This window comes from Lutra lutra, chromosome 2 (genome assembly GCF_902655055.1).
Source record: "Lutra lutra chromosome 2, mLutLut1.2, whole genome shotgun sequence".
Lineage (NCBI taxonomy): Eukaryota > Metazoa > Chordata > Mammalia > Carnivora > Mustelidae > Lutra > Lutra lutra.
In genome coordinates, this window is record NC_062279.1 from 37,055,540 (window position 1) to 37,073,271 (window position 17,732).

A 17,732-nucleotide genomic window follows, 5' to 3' on the forward strand; every position below is an offset into this window, starting at 1 on the left:
ATGCCACCCAGTGAACCATGCATTTACATCTTGGTAAAATTTCAGATCTCCCTTTTTATATTTTTCTTATATTGGTAATGGTACCTGTAACATGTTAGACCAATATGGTTGGCACACCTGTGGTTAACATATTAGATGCCTCTATTCAATTTTATTGAGTGACTATCTTTAATAATTACATTATTTTCCAGGTAAATGAAGTATCTTCTAAAATTTGAGTGTGGGGTTTTTTGTTTGTTTGTTTGTTTTTTGTACGTGTGTGTGTGTGTGTGTGCTTTTTTTTTCCAGCACCCCAGAACCATAAGTCTGGAATCGCTTGCAGTTGTTATAGCTCAATTACTAAGCCTTAGTATGGGAATAGCTTATGATGATATTAGCAAATGCCAGTGCTCAGGAACTGTCTGCATAATGAATCCAGAAGCAATGTAAGATGCTTTACTTTTATATTCTTTATATACATAGTTTATGTAAAAATAACTTTGGTGTATTTAGTTTTAAAAAGTCTAGGCTGCTAAAATAATACAGGCTGTGTCCCAACAATGCCCAATGCTGCATGTCTACCTCCCTGTCACTTGTAATCTGATACCACACTTGTTTTGTCATATGTGACCTAACTCTACAGTTATCACTAAATCACTTGCCAGATTTTATAATCTAATGCATGATTTCATAAGCTAAATACAGGCTTGTGATCACTCTACAAGAATGATTTTTGTCTGCATGAATCTCGTCCATTTTGCCCTCTCAACCTGAAGTATTGGCATTGTCTGAATTGGAAGGTGCTGTTTTTCAGCTTTTTCTGATACTAGAGAAGGCTTTTTTTGCAATATCCTCACCCTGCCTCAAAGACCTAGTGAATCTGGTGGAGTATACAATGGTGAGATTTCATAGAATTAGGATCAAATAGAAGATTTAGGGAAACCATCATTAGATGATTAGAGCCAGCCTCTTGTGCTTCCAAAGGACGTTTCTCACAGCCACTTTTTGCTTCTCATATGTCTTAGAAAATCAAGACCCATTTCCTCCAGCAACAAAGTTGATAACATCACATTCTCTCCATTCCTTCACTTCTGCTCCTGGAATTGTTTCTTAAGAATACTTGCACTCGGGGCACCTGGGTGGCTCAGTGGGTTAAAGCCTCTCCCTTCGGCTCAGGTCATGATTCCAGGGTCCTGGGATCAAGCCCCACATCAGGCTCTCTGCTCAGCGGGGAGCCTGCTTCCTCCTCTCTCTCTCTGCCTGCCTCTCTGCCTGCTTGTAATCTCTATCAAATAAATAAATAAAATCTTAAAAAAAAAAGAATACTTGCACTCAAATCTTTATCTCAGGCTCTGATTTGGCAGTGACTTATATGGAAATAGTTATCTCAGAAGGGGCTATAGAACAGCATTATCAACAATAGCCAAATTATGGAAAGAACCCAAATGTCCATCAATGGTGAATTGATAAAGAAGAGGATATGTATGCCTGCGTGTGTGCATTTATATATATATATATATATATATATATATATATATATATATATATATATAAAGGAATATTACTCAGTCATCAAAAAGAATGAAATTTTGCCATTTACAATAACATGAATGGAGCTAGAGTATATTATGCTAAAAGAAATAAGTCAGAGAAAGATAAAAACCATATGATTTGACTCATATGTGAAATTTAAGAGCTAAAACAGATGAACATGGGGGAAAAAGGAAGCAAAGCATAAAACGTACTCAACTAGAGAGAACAAACTGAGGGTTGCTGGACTGGTTGATGGGAGGATGGGCTAAATGGGTAATGGGTATTAAGGAGGGCACTTATTGTGTTGAGCACTGGACATTATATGTAAGTGGTGAGTCACTAAATTTTACTCCTGAAATCAATACACTAGAATTTGAATATTACTGACTAGAATTTGAATATAAATTTGAAACAACAGAAAAAGAAGGGGCTATAGAAAGCAAGCCCTTTTAAAATAATTGTGGACCTAGAACCAATTCATGATTTGGTGACAACAGAGATGCCTTTAGCAGGAGATGTAGTAGAGAGAGGGCACTGCAGGTGCATGCTGTGATGCAAAATGCTCGTACTTTGGCACTTATGATCACTATGATACAATATAAGTAAAGATATTCCTCATAGATTAGGTTACATGTGGAATTTCTGACAAATATAAGAAATTTGTAGTGCAGGCCCCTAGAGTTCTTTGAAGCTCTTGGTGGGCTATTGCATACTGATAGAGTTGAACATGCATCCAGGAAATAGTGACTGTGTTACTAAAATTGATTATTTTCATCATAATTTGAGTATTTTCATATCTCTAGAATTATAAGATCAAATGGACCTATTAATCTACCAAATGACCAAAATGACATATATGGTAGCTAACTAAAATATCCAGTGTAAGTAAATAACAGGGATAACAGAGCTCCATGTCACCTATATCTTTTGCACCAATATTTCTCAATCACTTCACATCAGTGGTCACATGGGAGCTCCCTAAAACTGGCTGCACAGAAAAAATAAAAAAAAAAACTTAGTTCAATAAAGCTCCTTTCAATATTTTAGGTGGAATCTTTTTGGGATAAAAAATCACTATTTCATACTATTCTCCAATTAGATTAAGACCATCCCAATGAACATATTTACACAGAATACATTTAACTCTCCATCTTGTATGAGAGAAGTACCACAGATTGGATCTACATAGCCTCGGCAATGACAAATGAGTTAGGTATTTGGTCAAGGATCTGGATACTGCAAGCTTGTACATTTAGAGACAAGGAAGCATGGGGAAGAAGCATGTGAATTGATTTAGAGAGGGCACAAAGTATACAGATCTTTATATCTATCTTAAATTCAAGTCCCACAAGAAGTACTCAATGACCAGGTCCACATTTTAAAATTCATGAAGGTCAATCAGCTTCTTCCCTAGGCAAAATATGTAAAAGAGGTCTTTAAAATAAAGGTAATCACCTATTTGCAGGGGAAGCCTTCAAACACTTTATTGGAACACCAGCTTCCTAACCATCTAAGGACAATTACATTAAATATTTTTTTAAAAAATTTTAATTAACATATAATGTATTATTTGTCTCAGGGATACAGGTCTGTGAATCATCACTTTTACACAATTCACAGCACCCACCATAACACATACCCTCCCCAATGTCCATAACCCAGCCACCCTATCCCTCCCCCCTGCACCCCTCCCTGCCAGCAACCCTCAGTTTGTTTTCTGAGATTAAGAGTCTCTTACGGTTTGCCTCCCTCCTTGTTTCATTTTACCCTCCCTTCCCCCCATGATCCTCCCAACCGTCCCTCTCAAATTCCTTATACCAGAGAGATCATATGATAATTGTCTTTCTCTGATTGACTTATTTCACTTAACATAATACTCTCTACTTCCATCTACGTTGTGGCAAATGGCAAGATTTGGTTTTTGTTTTGAAGGATGCATACTATTCCATTGTATATATATACCCCACATCATCTTTATCCATTCATCTGTTGATAGAGATCTAGGTTCTTTCTATAGTTTTTCTATTGTGGACATTGTTGCTATAAACATTCAGGTGCATGTGTCCCTTTGGATCACTACATTTGTATCTTTAGGGTAAATACCCAGTAGTGCAACAGAGCTACCCTACAATCCATTAAATATTCTGTACTTCTCTGTGGTCCCAGCAGAATGGAGTGACAATTGTCATCTCAATAAAAAACACTTATGTTGACTTTTCCTCATTCTCTCTTTCTGCATTCCTACCTCTTTAATCCTATTTCCTAGCATCATGTCCCAAATATATGTCCTACAATCAAGTTCATTACTTTTGCTTTTGTTTTTAATCTAAGTAAAGATGGATGATGGTATATGTACCTCATATTTATAATGTTGAACACTGCCTATTAAATATTGATTTATCTTTGACTGAACTATAGTTTTTATAATAATGATATGTTACCTTTAATACTGATTGCAATGATTATAAGGGTTATGATGGTGAAGAAATGACAGAACTAGAAGATCTGAATATTAATAGCTCTATGGACCCTCCACCTCCTCCTCAATATTGTCAAAGTATTCTTTGCTCAATTTGAAAAGAGTTTATTTTGTTGAGATGCCTAAATTATTCTCATCATGGTTAGAAATTTTCAGAGTGCTGTGTTTCCACAATTTTTTTTCTTTGGGGAAATTATTAGATTAGGTGTAAATAGATTAGCATATACTATTCTTTCTAATTGCACCTCTTTATATATAAGACTATAAAATTTCCAATTGTTTGTAGCAAGTATATAGAAAATTTCATGGAACTTGTTTCCTACAGTTTTGCTAAACTTAGTTCTGGAATTTAAGTTTAGCTTTATTAGAACTTTATACATATATATTATATATACAGTTTTACATTTTTTTCAATCTTCATATTTTTTCAAGTCTTATTTTTGCCTTACTATGGTGGTTAGGAACTTTAATGCAATGTTAGATGATTTGGAATGTGTGGCTATTTTTCTTGCTTTTAATTTAAGAGCAAAATCTTTAATCCTTCACCATTAAATATATTAGCTGAAAGATTTTCATAGAGGCTTTCACTCAGATTGAGGAAGTGCTTTTTTTATTCTTTGTCCAAATTTCCATCATGAATAGATTTCCTTACATATAAAAAAGTTTGTGTGTTGTTATTGTTGTTTTTACTTTTTTCAGTTGATATGTTGAAATTGTTAAATAACTTGTTTTCCTGGGATAAACCACATTTGGACATGATGAATAGTCTTTTTTGTGTATTGCCCTACTTGTTGCTGGATTTTTTTTCCCTAATATTTGCCTCTCTGTATATTTATGAAGGACATTGGTCTTTAGTTGTTTACTCTTTTAATAATTTTGATTGGTTTTATTATCAGGCATCTAAAATTTCCTAAAAGTGATCTAGAAAATTGATATTAATTCTTCACAAATTATTTGATAGTAATTCATCAGTGAAGCCATATGGACTTAGACTTCTCTTTCTGGAAAGGTGTTTAATAATTAATTTTAAGATATGAGGATATTTGTTTGGGATTTTAAAACTATTTCTTTGAAATTAATTTGTCATAAAGTTTCTATAATCTTCATTTATTTTTAAATTTAACGTAATTTTGAATGCAGTATAGCTAACATAGAACATTATATTGTTTCAGGTGTATAATACAGTGATTCAACAATTCCATGTATTACTCAGTGCCCATCACAACAAATGCACCCTCAATCCCCACCACCTTTTTCACCCATCCCTCCAATCCACCTCCTCTCTGGTAACCATCAGTTTGTTCTCTGTAGTTAAGAGTTTATTTCTTAGTTTGTCTCTGTCTCTCTCTTTCTCTCTTTTTTTAACCTTTGCTCATTTGTTTTGTTTCTTAAATTCCACATGTAAGTGAATCATATGGTATTTGTCTTTTTCTGACTGACTTATTTTGCTTAGCATAATATTCTCTAGTTCCATCCATGTTATTGCAAATGGCAAGATTTTGTTCTTTTTAAGGCTAAATAATATTTATTGTATATATACTACATCATCTTTAGCTATCAATTGATAAGACACTTGGCCTGCTTCCATGACTTTTATATTGTAAATAATCCTGCTATAAACATAGGGATGCATGTTTCCCTTTGAGTTAGTGGTTTTGTATTTTTTGGGTAAATACCCAGTAGTGCGATTAATGGATCATAGGTTAGCTTTATTTTAAACTTTTTGAGGGAGCTTTATATTGTTTTCCTCAGTGGCTGCAGCAGTTTGCATTCCCACCAATAGTGCACAAGGATTCCTTTTCTCCACATTCCCACCAAAACTTGTTTCTTGTGTTTTTTATTTTAGCCATTCTGACAGATGTGAAGTGATATCTCCCTGTGGTTTTGATTTACAAATCCTTGATAATGAGCGATGTATAATATCTTTTCATATATCTGTTGGCCATCTGGATGTTTTCTTCAGAGAAATGTCTGTACATGTCTTCTGCCCATTTTTAAATTGGATTATTTGTTTTTTGGGTGTTGAGTTTTATAAGTTCTTTATATATTTTGGATATTAACCCTTTATCAAATATGTAATTTAAAATTTTTTATTCCTATCTTCTGTAGGTTGCCTTATAGTTTTGTTGATTATTTCCTTTGCTTTGCAGAAGCATTTTATTTTGAAATAGTCCCAGTAGTTTATTTTTGCTTTTATTTAGTTTGTCTCAGACATATCTAGAAAAATGTTGCTATGGCTGATATCAGAGACATTTCAGCCTTTGTTCTCTTTAGGGATTTTTATGGTCTCAGGTCTCAACATTCAAATCCTTAATTCATTTTGAGTTTATTTTGTATATGGTGTGAAAAAATGACTCAGGTTTGTTCTTTTGCATATTGCTCTCCAGTTTTCCCAACACCATTTGTTGAAGAGAATTTGTCCCATTGGATATTCTTTCCTGTTTTGTTGAAGATTAATTGACCATAGAGTTGAGGGTTTATTTCTGAATTTCTGTTTTGTTCTCTTGCTCTATGTATCCATTTTTTTGCCAGTACCATATTGTTTTGATTGCTGCAGCTTAGTAATATAACTTGAAGTCTAGAATGGTGCTGCCTTCAGCTTTCCTTTTCTTTTTCAAAATTGTTTGGCTAGTCAGGGTCTTTTGTGGTTCCATAAAAATTTTAGGATTTTTTCTTCTAGTTCTGTGAAAAGTGTTACTAGTATTTTTATAGGGACTGCATTAAATGTATAGATTGCCTTAGATAGTACATTTTAACAAAATTTATTCTTCAAATCTATGAGCGTGGAATGTCTCTTTTTTTGTGTCATCTTCACTTTCTTTCATCAGTGTTCTATAGTTTTTATAGTACAGGTCTTTCACCTCTGGTTATGTTTATTACTATCTAATTATTTAAGGTGCGGCTATAAATGGGATCAGTTCCTTAATTTCTCTTTCTGCTGCTTTCTTATTATAGAAATGCAACAGATTTCTGTACATTGATTTTAAATCCTATGACCTTACTGAATTCTTTTTTCAGTTTTAGTAGTTTTTGGTGGAGCCTTTCACATTTTCTATATGTAGTATTATGCCATCTGCAAAAAGGGAGTTTTCTTCTTTTCCAATTTGGATGCCTTTTATTTCTTTTTATTGTTGATTGCTGAAGCTAGGACTCCCAGTACTATGTTGAATAAAGGTGGTGAGAATGGACATCCTTGTTTTGTCCTTCACTTTAAAGGGAAAGGTCTCAGTTTTCCCCAATTGAGTATAATATTCACTGTGGGTTTTTCTTATATGACCTTTATCATATTGAGGTATATTCCCTCTATCCCTACTTTGTTGAGGGTTTTTTTAAATCATAAATGAAAGTTGTACTTTATCAAATGCTTTTTTGTGTGTATACTGAAATGATTAAAAGGTTTTTATCCTTTCCCTTACTGATGTGAGATATCATGTTGATTGGTTTGTCAATATTGGATCACCCTTGCAAACCAGGAAAAATCCCAGTTGATTGTAGTGAATGACTTTTTAAATATACTGTTAGATTTAATTTGCTAGTATTTTATTGAGAATTTCTCCCATCCATTTTCTTCTGTGATATTGGCATGTATTTCTCTTTTTTTAGTGGAGTCTTTATCTGATTTTGGTATCAGGGTAATGCTGGCCTCATAGAATGAATTTGGAAGTTTTCTTTCATTTTCTATTTTTCAGGAATAGTTTGAGAAGAATATTAACTCTTCTTCCAGTGTTTGGTAGAATTTGCCTGTGAAGCCATACAGCTCAGGCTTTTGTTTGTTGAAGGTTTTTTGATTACTAATTTGATCTTCCTGGTTATTGCTCTGTTCGAGTTTTCTACTTCTTTCTATTTCAGTTTTGGTAGTTTATACTTTTCTAGGAATTTATCCATGCTTCTTTGTTGTTTAATGTTTCGGTATATATAGTTTTTTTTATAATATTCTCTTATGATTGTATTGCTTTTCAGGGGTGCCTAGGTGGCTCAGATGGTTAAGCGTCTGCCTTTAGCCAGGTCATGATCCCAGGGTCCTAGGATCTTGTCCCACATGACAGTGGAGAGCCTGCTTCTTATCCTTCTCCCTTTGCTGGTCTCCCTGCTTGTGCTCTCTTGCTCTCTCTGTCAAATAAATGAGTAAAATCTTGAAAAAAACCCAGTTGTATTGTTTTTCGTAATATTGTCCTATAATTGTATTTCTCTGGTATTGGTTGTTATTTCTCCCATTATTTGTGATTTTGTGTATATGAATCTTTTTTTTTTCATAAGTCTGGCTAGAGGTTTATAAATTTTGTGGATCTTTCCAAAGAACCAGCTCCTGGTTTCATTGATATCCTTCTCCTCTTCCTCCTTCTCCTCCTCCTCCACCTTCTTCACTTTTATTTTTTTAAGTTTCTGTATCACTTATTCCTGTTCTAATCTTAATTATTTCCTTTCTTCTGCTGGCTTTATTTGTTCTCCTTTTTACAGTTTCATTAAGTTTAAGGTTAGGTTGTTTATTTGAGATTTTTCTTGTTTCTTGAAGTAGACCTGTATTGCTATATACTTCCCCCTTACAACTGCTTTTGCTGTATTCTAAGGTTTTGGATCATTGTGTTTTCATTTTCATTCTTTCCCATGTAGTTTTGATTTCTTCTTTGATTTCTTGATTGAATCATTCAGTGTTTAATATTATGTTATTTAACTTGCATGTTGCTGGATGATAGGGTAGTTCTATTTTTAACTTTTTGAGGATCCTGTTTTCCAGAGTGACTGTACCTATTTGCCTTCCCACCAACAGTGCGGGAGGGTTCCCCTTTCTCCACATCCTGGACAACAGCTGTTATTTAAACATCTCCTGACTTTTAAACTACAGGTGTCTTTAGTTCTGAAATGAGTCTCTTGTAAGTAGCATATAGAAGGGTATTTTTTTAATACACTCTCACTTTATGTCTTTTGATTGGAGCAGCATTTAGTTCATTTACATTCAAAATAATTATTGATATATATATATATATTTATTGCCACTTTGTTAGTTGTTTTCTCATTGTTTTTGTAGTTTTTCTCTGATTCTTTCTTTTCTTTCTCTTGGTCAGGTTTTGCTGGTTTTCTTTAGTGATGAATACAAGTGAAGAAAACCGTTTTTTTAAATCTATTACTTTTTTTTTTTAATTTTTGGAGAAAGACTACTATTCTTTCTATTCTACTATTCTATTCCACTATTCAATTTTTACAGAACATCCTCTCCATATAGCAGTCTATATTAAGCTAATAGTCACTTAATTTTGATCTCATTCTTACTCCTCTCACCTCCATGTTTATGTATTTGGTATCATATTTTACATCTTTTTAGTTTTTGCTTCTCTTGACTGATTTCTAGAGGTATAATTCATTTTTTTTGGCTTTTGTTCTTCCTATTTCCTTGCTTTTAACTGATGGTTTTTGTTTTCCACTCACAAAGTCTCTGTACCATTTCTTGTAGGGCTGGTTTAGTGGTCATCAATTCTTCTAACTTTTGTTTGTCTGGGAATTGCTTTATCTTTCCTATTCTGAATGATAATCTTGCTGGATAGGGTATTCTTGGCCACTGATTTTTCCCTCTCAGCATGTTGAATATATTGTGCCATTCTCTTCCCACCTGCAAAGTTTCTGCTGAAAAATAAGCTGATAGCCTTATGAAGTGTCCTTTGTATGTACCCATCCTCTTTTCTCTTGCAACCTTTACAATTATTTATCCCTATTTTTTTCTTTTTTCTTAAACCATTTTAATTAATAGGTGTCTTGGTGTGGACCTCTTTTGGTTGAATTTGTTGAGGGAAACTTTGCTTTCTGAATCTGGATCTGTTTCCTACCCCAGACTTGTGAAGCTTTCAACTATTACTTCTTCAAATACATTTTATCCTTTACCCTTCTCCTTCTGGGATCCCTATAGTATAAATGTTATTATGCTTAATGGAGTCATTGAGTTCTCTGAGTCTATTCTCATTATGCAGTATTTGTTTGTCTCCCACCTGTTCAGCTTGCTTGCTTTCCATTATTCTATCTTCCAGTTCGCTGATATATTCCTCTACTTCCTGTAGTCTACTATTTATTCCATCGATTTTGTTTTTAACTTATTAAGCTCTTCATCTCTGATATATTATTTTGTATCTATTGGTCAAGGTTCTCACAGGTATCCTCCACATTTTCAGAAGTCCTGTGAGTCCTTGTATGATCATTATTTTAAATTCTCTATCAGACATATAACTTATTTCTGTTTCACTTAGATCTCCTGCTATGATTTTGTTATGGTTTTCATTTGGGACATATCTCTCTGTCTCATTTTGTGTACTTCTCTGTGTCTATTTATCTGTGTTAGGAAAGACAGTTACATCTTCTGCTCTTGAAAGTAGTGCCTGTACGAAGAAGAGGTCCTATAGTATCCTGCAGTGCAGTGTTTCCTGTTCACCAGAATCTTGCACTTCAAGGGAGTCTTCTATGTGTGTTGCCTGCATCGTGCTGTTGTGTTTGAGTTACTTTATCTTTCAGTCCAGTTGTCTACACTGGCTCTCTACCTGTTGTGGCCTGTGCTTGCTCTCTGTGGTGTTAGTGAGACCCAGGCAGGCTGGCTCTGAGGGGATGTGACTGCAAGAGTACTCAAGGTTGGGGCAGTGATTTTAGCAAAATTTGCACTGAGATGCTAGTCATAGGCCAGATCCCTCATAGTGTAGTGGACACCCAATATGGCATGTGTTTTTGTGGCTACTATTCTTGAGGCAACTGGAGAGGACATGTGTGGAGTTAACAAAACTTGCATTGAGCCCAGGGCTGAGGCTGGCAGCCTTGGACTGTGTTGTTTCTCCAGAGAACTCACGGACAGGGAACACTGCTAGCAAGTTAGGTAGCAAGTGTCAGTGCAGTATCATCTCCCATAGTGGCTCTATGTTTATGCTAGATTGCAAGAGAAGAGAATGGCGCCTGCCAGGTCTTTTGTTGCTGGAGAAGTCCCTCATCACACTCATCACATAATTAGTATAAACTAATTTCCCCCTCATTTGCTTCTTTGTTGTGCAAATTGTCACTTCTATGTTGTCTCTCTGAGAGCTTCTGTTTAAGGGTGAGGATCCATTTATTACTCACTCTCTGGCTTACCCAAACTTCTGAAGTTTCAGGTTCCAAGTTCTGGTTATATAAGGTCATGATATTCAGCCTCTCTGATTTTTAAGGCAGATGTTATGGGGATTCACTCCCCACTACCCTCCACGTGGCCCCCTGGTACTTTCCCTTTTCAGAGCCTGCAGCTCCCCTTTTCTTATGGACAACTCCTGACCACCATTTCTGCTCTTTTTAACCTCTCTGATGTAGCTTCTTCTCTACATTTAGTCATGGAGTTTATTTGGCCAGTCTTTGGATCACTCTCTGATTTATTAATGGAATGAGAGTGATGTCTAGTTGTAAAATGGGATGAAGTAAGCTTAGGGTCCTCCTACTCTGCATCTTCCCAAGCCTGAATTCCATTTATTTTTCTTTAAAAGTCACTGGAATCTCTACTAGTATTACTTCTTTTTTCTCTGGTACAATTTGTGTTTTCTTTTCTTTTTCTTTCTTTTTTTTTTCTTAATCATTCCAACTTGGGTTTTATCAAATCAATTGATTTTTTAAAAAAAACTTTATTTTAATTTTACTAACTTTTGTCACTTGTCTGTCCAGTTTATTTTCTTAATTCTATGCATAGAATTAAAACTAGTAAACTAGTTTTTCCCCCTAGATTTTTAATGTGAAAATGCAAATATTTAATTTTAAACCTTCTTTCTTTTTGTGTAAGCCCTTTAAAGATGTATGTTTCCCTCTAACTGCAGTATCAGTTGAGTACCATACATTTTGATATCTTATATTTCTTTTTTATTTGGTTAAAATATTTTCATTTTCTTTATGATTCTTTTTTTTTTTTTTTTTTTTTTTTTGTCTAGTAGGTTGGTTTAGCAACTGGGGACACCTGGGTTGCCCAGTGGTTAAGTGTCTGTCTTCAGTTCAGATCTTGATCCCATGACCCTGGGATCAAGCCCCACATCGAGCCCTGCATTGAGCCCCACATGGGGCTCTGTGCTCCACAGAGACTTGCTTCTCCCTCTCCCACTCCCGCTGCTTGTGTTCCCTCTCTCGCTGTCTCTCTCTCTGTCAAATAAATAAATAAAATCTTTTTTAAAAATGGAAGTATGTCCATTGATTTTCAAATATTTGTGGATCATCTAGGTGCCTTTTTGTTATTAATTTCTTATTTAATATTATTTTAGATGTACATATTTTGAAATTCATTGTGACTTATTTAATAATAGTAATCATTTTATCCTTTTGTTTCCCATTTTTGCTTGATTATCTCCATGCTTTACAAACTTTACAGAGAGAGTATGTGTTGAAGTGTATTTCTTTTTCAATTAGTAATCAAAATGCTCTAATAACTTCTCCAGAGTTATATTTGAATACAGGGTTTTATTCATTTTATTTCTAATGAGTATTGCTTCTTCTAAAAAAATGCAGATATTGGACACATGTTTTGCTTATGGATTAAGCAAAAGATGGTCTATTCTAGCATTCTCTACCTCACTGCAATGAGAATCCTGCACCTTGCTGTCAATACTTTGCAATTTTGTGGTGAGTGGTGAGAAAATGAGTGTTTGGGATGTGATTAAAACAGCAATGCCCTGATTGAGATCTGTATTTTTTGGGAAGGAATTTGTATTTAGATTTGAGTGTAAGTTACAGAAATCCCAAAGTAATAATGGCGTAAATCAAAAAGAAGTTTATTTTATTTTTGGGAATTAGCATTGTATTAATTGCACAGCATTTCACTATTAATTTCACATTAATTTATACACAGTGGCTTTCTTATCCAAGATCATCTCATAGTTCATGATGGAAGCTTTAACTATAACAACAAAAATTGTAGTCATCAATAGAATGAAAGCATGGTTGTCAACATTACTTTCTAGAATTTAAACATATGGTGTTTAAACATACGCTGATTATCTCACATTTATAGACATATACTCCTAACTTTATGAAAGGCTAGGAAATTTAGGGATTGTACAAGGATGTCCTATATTCAATTGAAAATCAGAAGATCTATTATCAAGGAAAACAGAGAATGGAGAATTGGAATGTCCAACAAATGTTCACAAAGATTCAAGCTGCAAATAAATTCTCTAGCTGCATATAATTTTGATTGATATTTTCCTTCAATGACATTGATTTTACTACTAGGAAGTGTATTCCCTATAAACCAGTTACACATAATAAACATATGTTACATTGCCTTGTTTTAAGTAATATAATGCTGTATCACTTTTTTTTTCTTTTGCTTTTTGGTATTTAGATAGAAATCATCTGAATTATTTGCAATAAATCCATTATTTGTGCTTATTATAACTGAACAGTATGTTCAACCAGGATGTGACCTCTAAAAAATAATTGGTAATCCATTAAAAATCCCTGATTTGTTCATGAGCCTCATGTAAATAACATTTCCCTGTCCTAACCCAAAGGACTATGATTTGAGTCTATTGCCCTAAAAATCCAGTAACTTCACAATGGCTATATCTGTCATCAAATTATAAACCTTTCTGAATATAATCTTTTCATGTGTTAATACTATTCAGAATAATAAAGTCATAATGTAACAGCAACCAAAGAATATACTATTTACAACAGATAGTTTCCACCATAGACTTTATTTATTTTTTAAAAAGTCATTAAAATCTGTACCCTGTGTTGGAGAACAAAGGGATTGGAATGCCTTTTCTCCTGGAGCTAAAAAACTAGTAGGAGAAGATAATGAGCAAATGAATAATATTTTCATTGTTAATAAAGATTTTAAAGAAAAATAAATGTCACTAAAAGAATAAAGAGTAATAATTTAAAATAATAAAATAAATAATAAAGAGTAGCAAATTTAAAAGAGTAGTATTTTAGATGTGTGCTTAGAAATATTATCTTGTTATTAAATGTTATTGAATAAAGAATCAGACACTGGGCTCAAGTTTAGGCAATTTATTTAAGTCAGAGAAACAATTATCTGAGCTGTCAGGTATAGGTGTTATTCAAAATGCAGTGCTGAATAATATCACCTATAAATAAATATAGACAAAAGAAGCAAAAAGTCCAATCTCTTTGTGAACACAGGCTATTATAATATTTACGAATCATGAAAAGAAAAAGAAACAACAAATGAAATAGATGGAGTACTTTCTGAGGTAGGAGCTATAAGAGGAAATAATTTCATGAGTGAGTGTAATATAAGAAACAATAAAATTTTATTATTTCATTGTAACTAAAGATATGTAATATAAGTTCTTGCACAATTGACTTCCTTTGTACAGAAAGTAAAAGTTTGACACTAACAAAATTGAGAATTTTGACTCTTATGGAATGTGATAAAATAGATTTATTCCTAGTCTAGGCACAATGTATGAAGCAATACTTAACAAAAATTTGATGTTTGATATTATGTTTAGTCATTCCAGGGGTGTGAAGAGCTTTAGTAACTGCAGCATGGAGGATTTTGCGCATTTTATTTCAAAGCCGAAGTCCCAATGTCTTCAAAATCAGCCACACTTAGATCCATCATACAAAGCTGCAGTTTGTGGCAATGGAGAAGTGGAACAAGGGGAACAATGTGACTGTGGAAGTGCAGAGGTTAGCACTCATTTGGAAGAATATATAGCAGAGTTACTTGAAAAATTATAAATTTTTATAGTATTATGTGGTCATTTTCCCTAATACATCAAACTCACTTTTATATTGTAATAAGCTGATAAGTGCACTTATATATCAGTATATGGATTCAGTGGTTTGTACATTATCCATACAGGTGATTTTCAAGGTCATTTTCAAGGTCATTAATTCTCTGAGTTGACCTAGGTTTTACTTTCCTTCTTGAGTGTGTTCTTCCTGAATATAGGCATACCTCAGAGATATTGTGGGTTTGATTCCAGGCCACCCTGATAAAGTGAATATCACAATAAATTTTGTTCTCCTGGTACATATAAAAGTTCTATGTTTATACTCTCCTATAGTCAATTAAGTGTGAAATAGAATTATGCCCTAAAAACAAGGTTCATATCTTAATGAAAAATACTTTTTTTTTCTCCTAAAAAAGTGCTAACCATCATCTGAAGTTTCAGCAAGTTACAATCATGCCTTAATGCAGATGTCTGCTGACTGATCAGGCTTGTGGTTATTGAAGATTGGGTGGCTGTGGCAGTTTCTAAAATAAGACAACAATGAAGATTCTTGCATTGATTGATTCTTTCATAAACAGTTTGTAAGTCTGCAATGGTGTTTGATGATGTTTTACTCCAAATAGAACTTTCAAATTGGAGTCAATCCTCTCAAACCCTGTTGCTATTTAATCAACAAATATATGTAATATTCTAAATCTTTTGTTGTCATTTCAACAATCTTCACATCATCTTCAGTGGGAGTAGTTTCCATCTCAAGAAACCACTTTCTTTGCTAATCTGTTGGAAGCAACTCCTTGTCTGTTGAAGTTTTATCATGAGATTTTAGTGATTCAGTCACATCTTCAGGCTTTACTTGTTTTCTTGATATTTCCACTTCTATAATTACTTCCTGCACTGAAGACTTGACCCCCTCAAAGTTATTCATGAGGGTTGGAATCAACTTGTTCCAAACTTCTGTTAATGCTTTCTAAATACTTTTCATGGTACCTAGTATGGTAAGTCCTTTCCACAAAGTTTTCAACTTTGCTCAGGTCCATTAGAGAAATCCTCTGTATTGCAATTATAACCTTATGAAGTGTAAGTTGAAGTTACTCCTTGATCGATGGACTGCAGAATGGATGTTGTGTTAGCAATCATAAAAACAACATTAATCTCCTTGTACATCATCTCCACCAGAACTCTTGGGTGACCAGGTGCATCGTCAATAAGCAGTAATATTTTGAAAAGATTCTTTTATTCTGAGCAGTGTGTCTCAACAGTGTCTTAAAATATTCACTAAACCTTGGTGTAAACAGATGTGCTGTCATCCAGACTCTGCATTTATAAGGCACAGGCAGAGTAGATCTATGATAATTTTTAAGGGCCCTAGAAATTTTGAAATGGTAAATTAGTATTAACTTCAACTAGAAATCATAGGTGCATTAACCCCCAACAAGAGACTCAGCCTGTCCTTTGAACTTTGAAACCAGGCATTACCTTCTCCACCCTGCTTATGAAAGTCCTAGGTGACATCTTTCAATGGAAGGCTGTTTTATCTACATGGAAAACCTGTTGTTTAGTGTAGCCACCTTTATTACTCCTCTTAGTCAATCTTTGAGATAACTTGTTACAGTTTCTACTTTGTTACTTAACTTTGCACTCTTATGTGATGGATATAGCTTCTTTCCTTAAACCTCATGAACCAACCTCTGCCAGCTTCAGGGTCTTCTGTGGCCTCCTCACCTCTCTCAGCCTCCATACAATTGCAAAGAATTAGGTCTTTTCTCTGGATGAGGCTTTGGCTTAAGGGAATGCATGGTTGGTTTGATCTTCTATCCAGATCACTAAAACTTTCTCCACATCAGCAATTAAGTCCATTTTGATTCCTTGTGAAGCAATATTTTTAATTTCCTTCAAGAACTTTTCCTTTGCGTTCAAAACTTGGCTAAATTTTTAGTGTAAGACTCCTGGCTTTTGGCCTATCTCAGCTTTCAACATGCCTTCCACACAAAGTTTAATAATTTCTAGCTTTTCACTTAAAGTGAGAAACATGAGACTCTTCCTTTAACTTGAACACTTAGAGGTCATTGCAGGGTTATTAATTGGCCATATTTCAATGTTGTTATGTCTCAGGGAATAGGGAGGCCTGAGAAGAGGGAGAAAGAGAAGCAGCTCACCAGTGGAACAGTCAGAGCATACACAATTAAGTTTATTGTCTTAAATGGGCATGGTTCATGACACTCCCCAAAATTGTAATAGTAACATCAAAAACCACTCAAAGCAGGTCACCATAACAAATATAATAATAAATAAAAAGTTTGAAATACTTCAAGAATTATCAAAATGTGACACAGATACTGTTGGAAAAATGATGCTGATAGACTTGCTTGATGTAGGGTTACCACCTTCAGTTTGTACAAAATGTAATCTCTGCAAAGTGCAATGAAGCGAAGCACAATAAACTAAGGTATGCCCATATTTCTTCCAAACCTAAGATCTGCTGGCATTCAGGCAAATAGATAGATACAGTTTTCACAAATCAACAAGAGAATGAGGCACACTTGTAGCTTTGAATATTTTAGTACAGGTCAATATTTAAGTAAGAAATATTTGGACCATACATAACCAATAAAGGCATGTTTTCTAACACTAAAGTCTTAGATAAAGCTGCTGAATTGGAGGGAAGTGGAAGAGTTGAGATAAAAGCAATGCAGTAAGGGAGAGAGATCCTGAGACCCCTCATGGGCATATGGATGAGAAAAAATCAAGACACGAAAGAAGTTTACTGTTCCCTATAGCAGTAGCTGAAGTCACACATGTGTACATTCCCCAATACGAAAGTGAGCTTTTAGATTCCTAGTTGGATGATGTGTTTTTAAGAAATTATTTCCCAATACCTACTTGTCTTTTCTTGTTTGGGTCTGAATGGAAATTGAAAATTTCTAGTAAAAATTCACAGTTGTATATCTTAGCTCTATTAACTGTCATATAATTGAGCTAGTCCCTGTGATATAACTTTATTCTCTGGAATCTCATATAAATAGCGATAACAATGACATTGTTCTGGAAAGAACAAA

The 17,732-nt window shown here is 34.2% G+C and overlaps 1 protein-coding gene across 6 annotated transcripts in view; it reads left to right on the forward strand.

Annotated features, from left to right (window-relative positions):
• Nucleotides 1-17,732, forward strand: part of ADAM2 (ADAM metallopeptidase domain 2) — a 142,319-nt gene that overhangs the window by 72,092 nt on the left and 52,495 nt on the right. For all 6 annotated transcript variants that reach the window (XR_007125417.1, XR_007125416.1, XM_047719778.1 and 3 more), the window contains 2 exons: nt 289-425; nt 14,449-14,629. Coding sequence is in view for 4 of the 6 variants with exons in the window: in XM_047719778.1 (XP_047575734.1) it covers nt 289-425; nt 14,449-14,629 (318 nt within the window). In the remaining 2 variants the exon portion in view is untranslated. The remainder of the gene's footprint in view (nt 1-288; nt 426-14,448; nt 14,630-17,732) is intronic.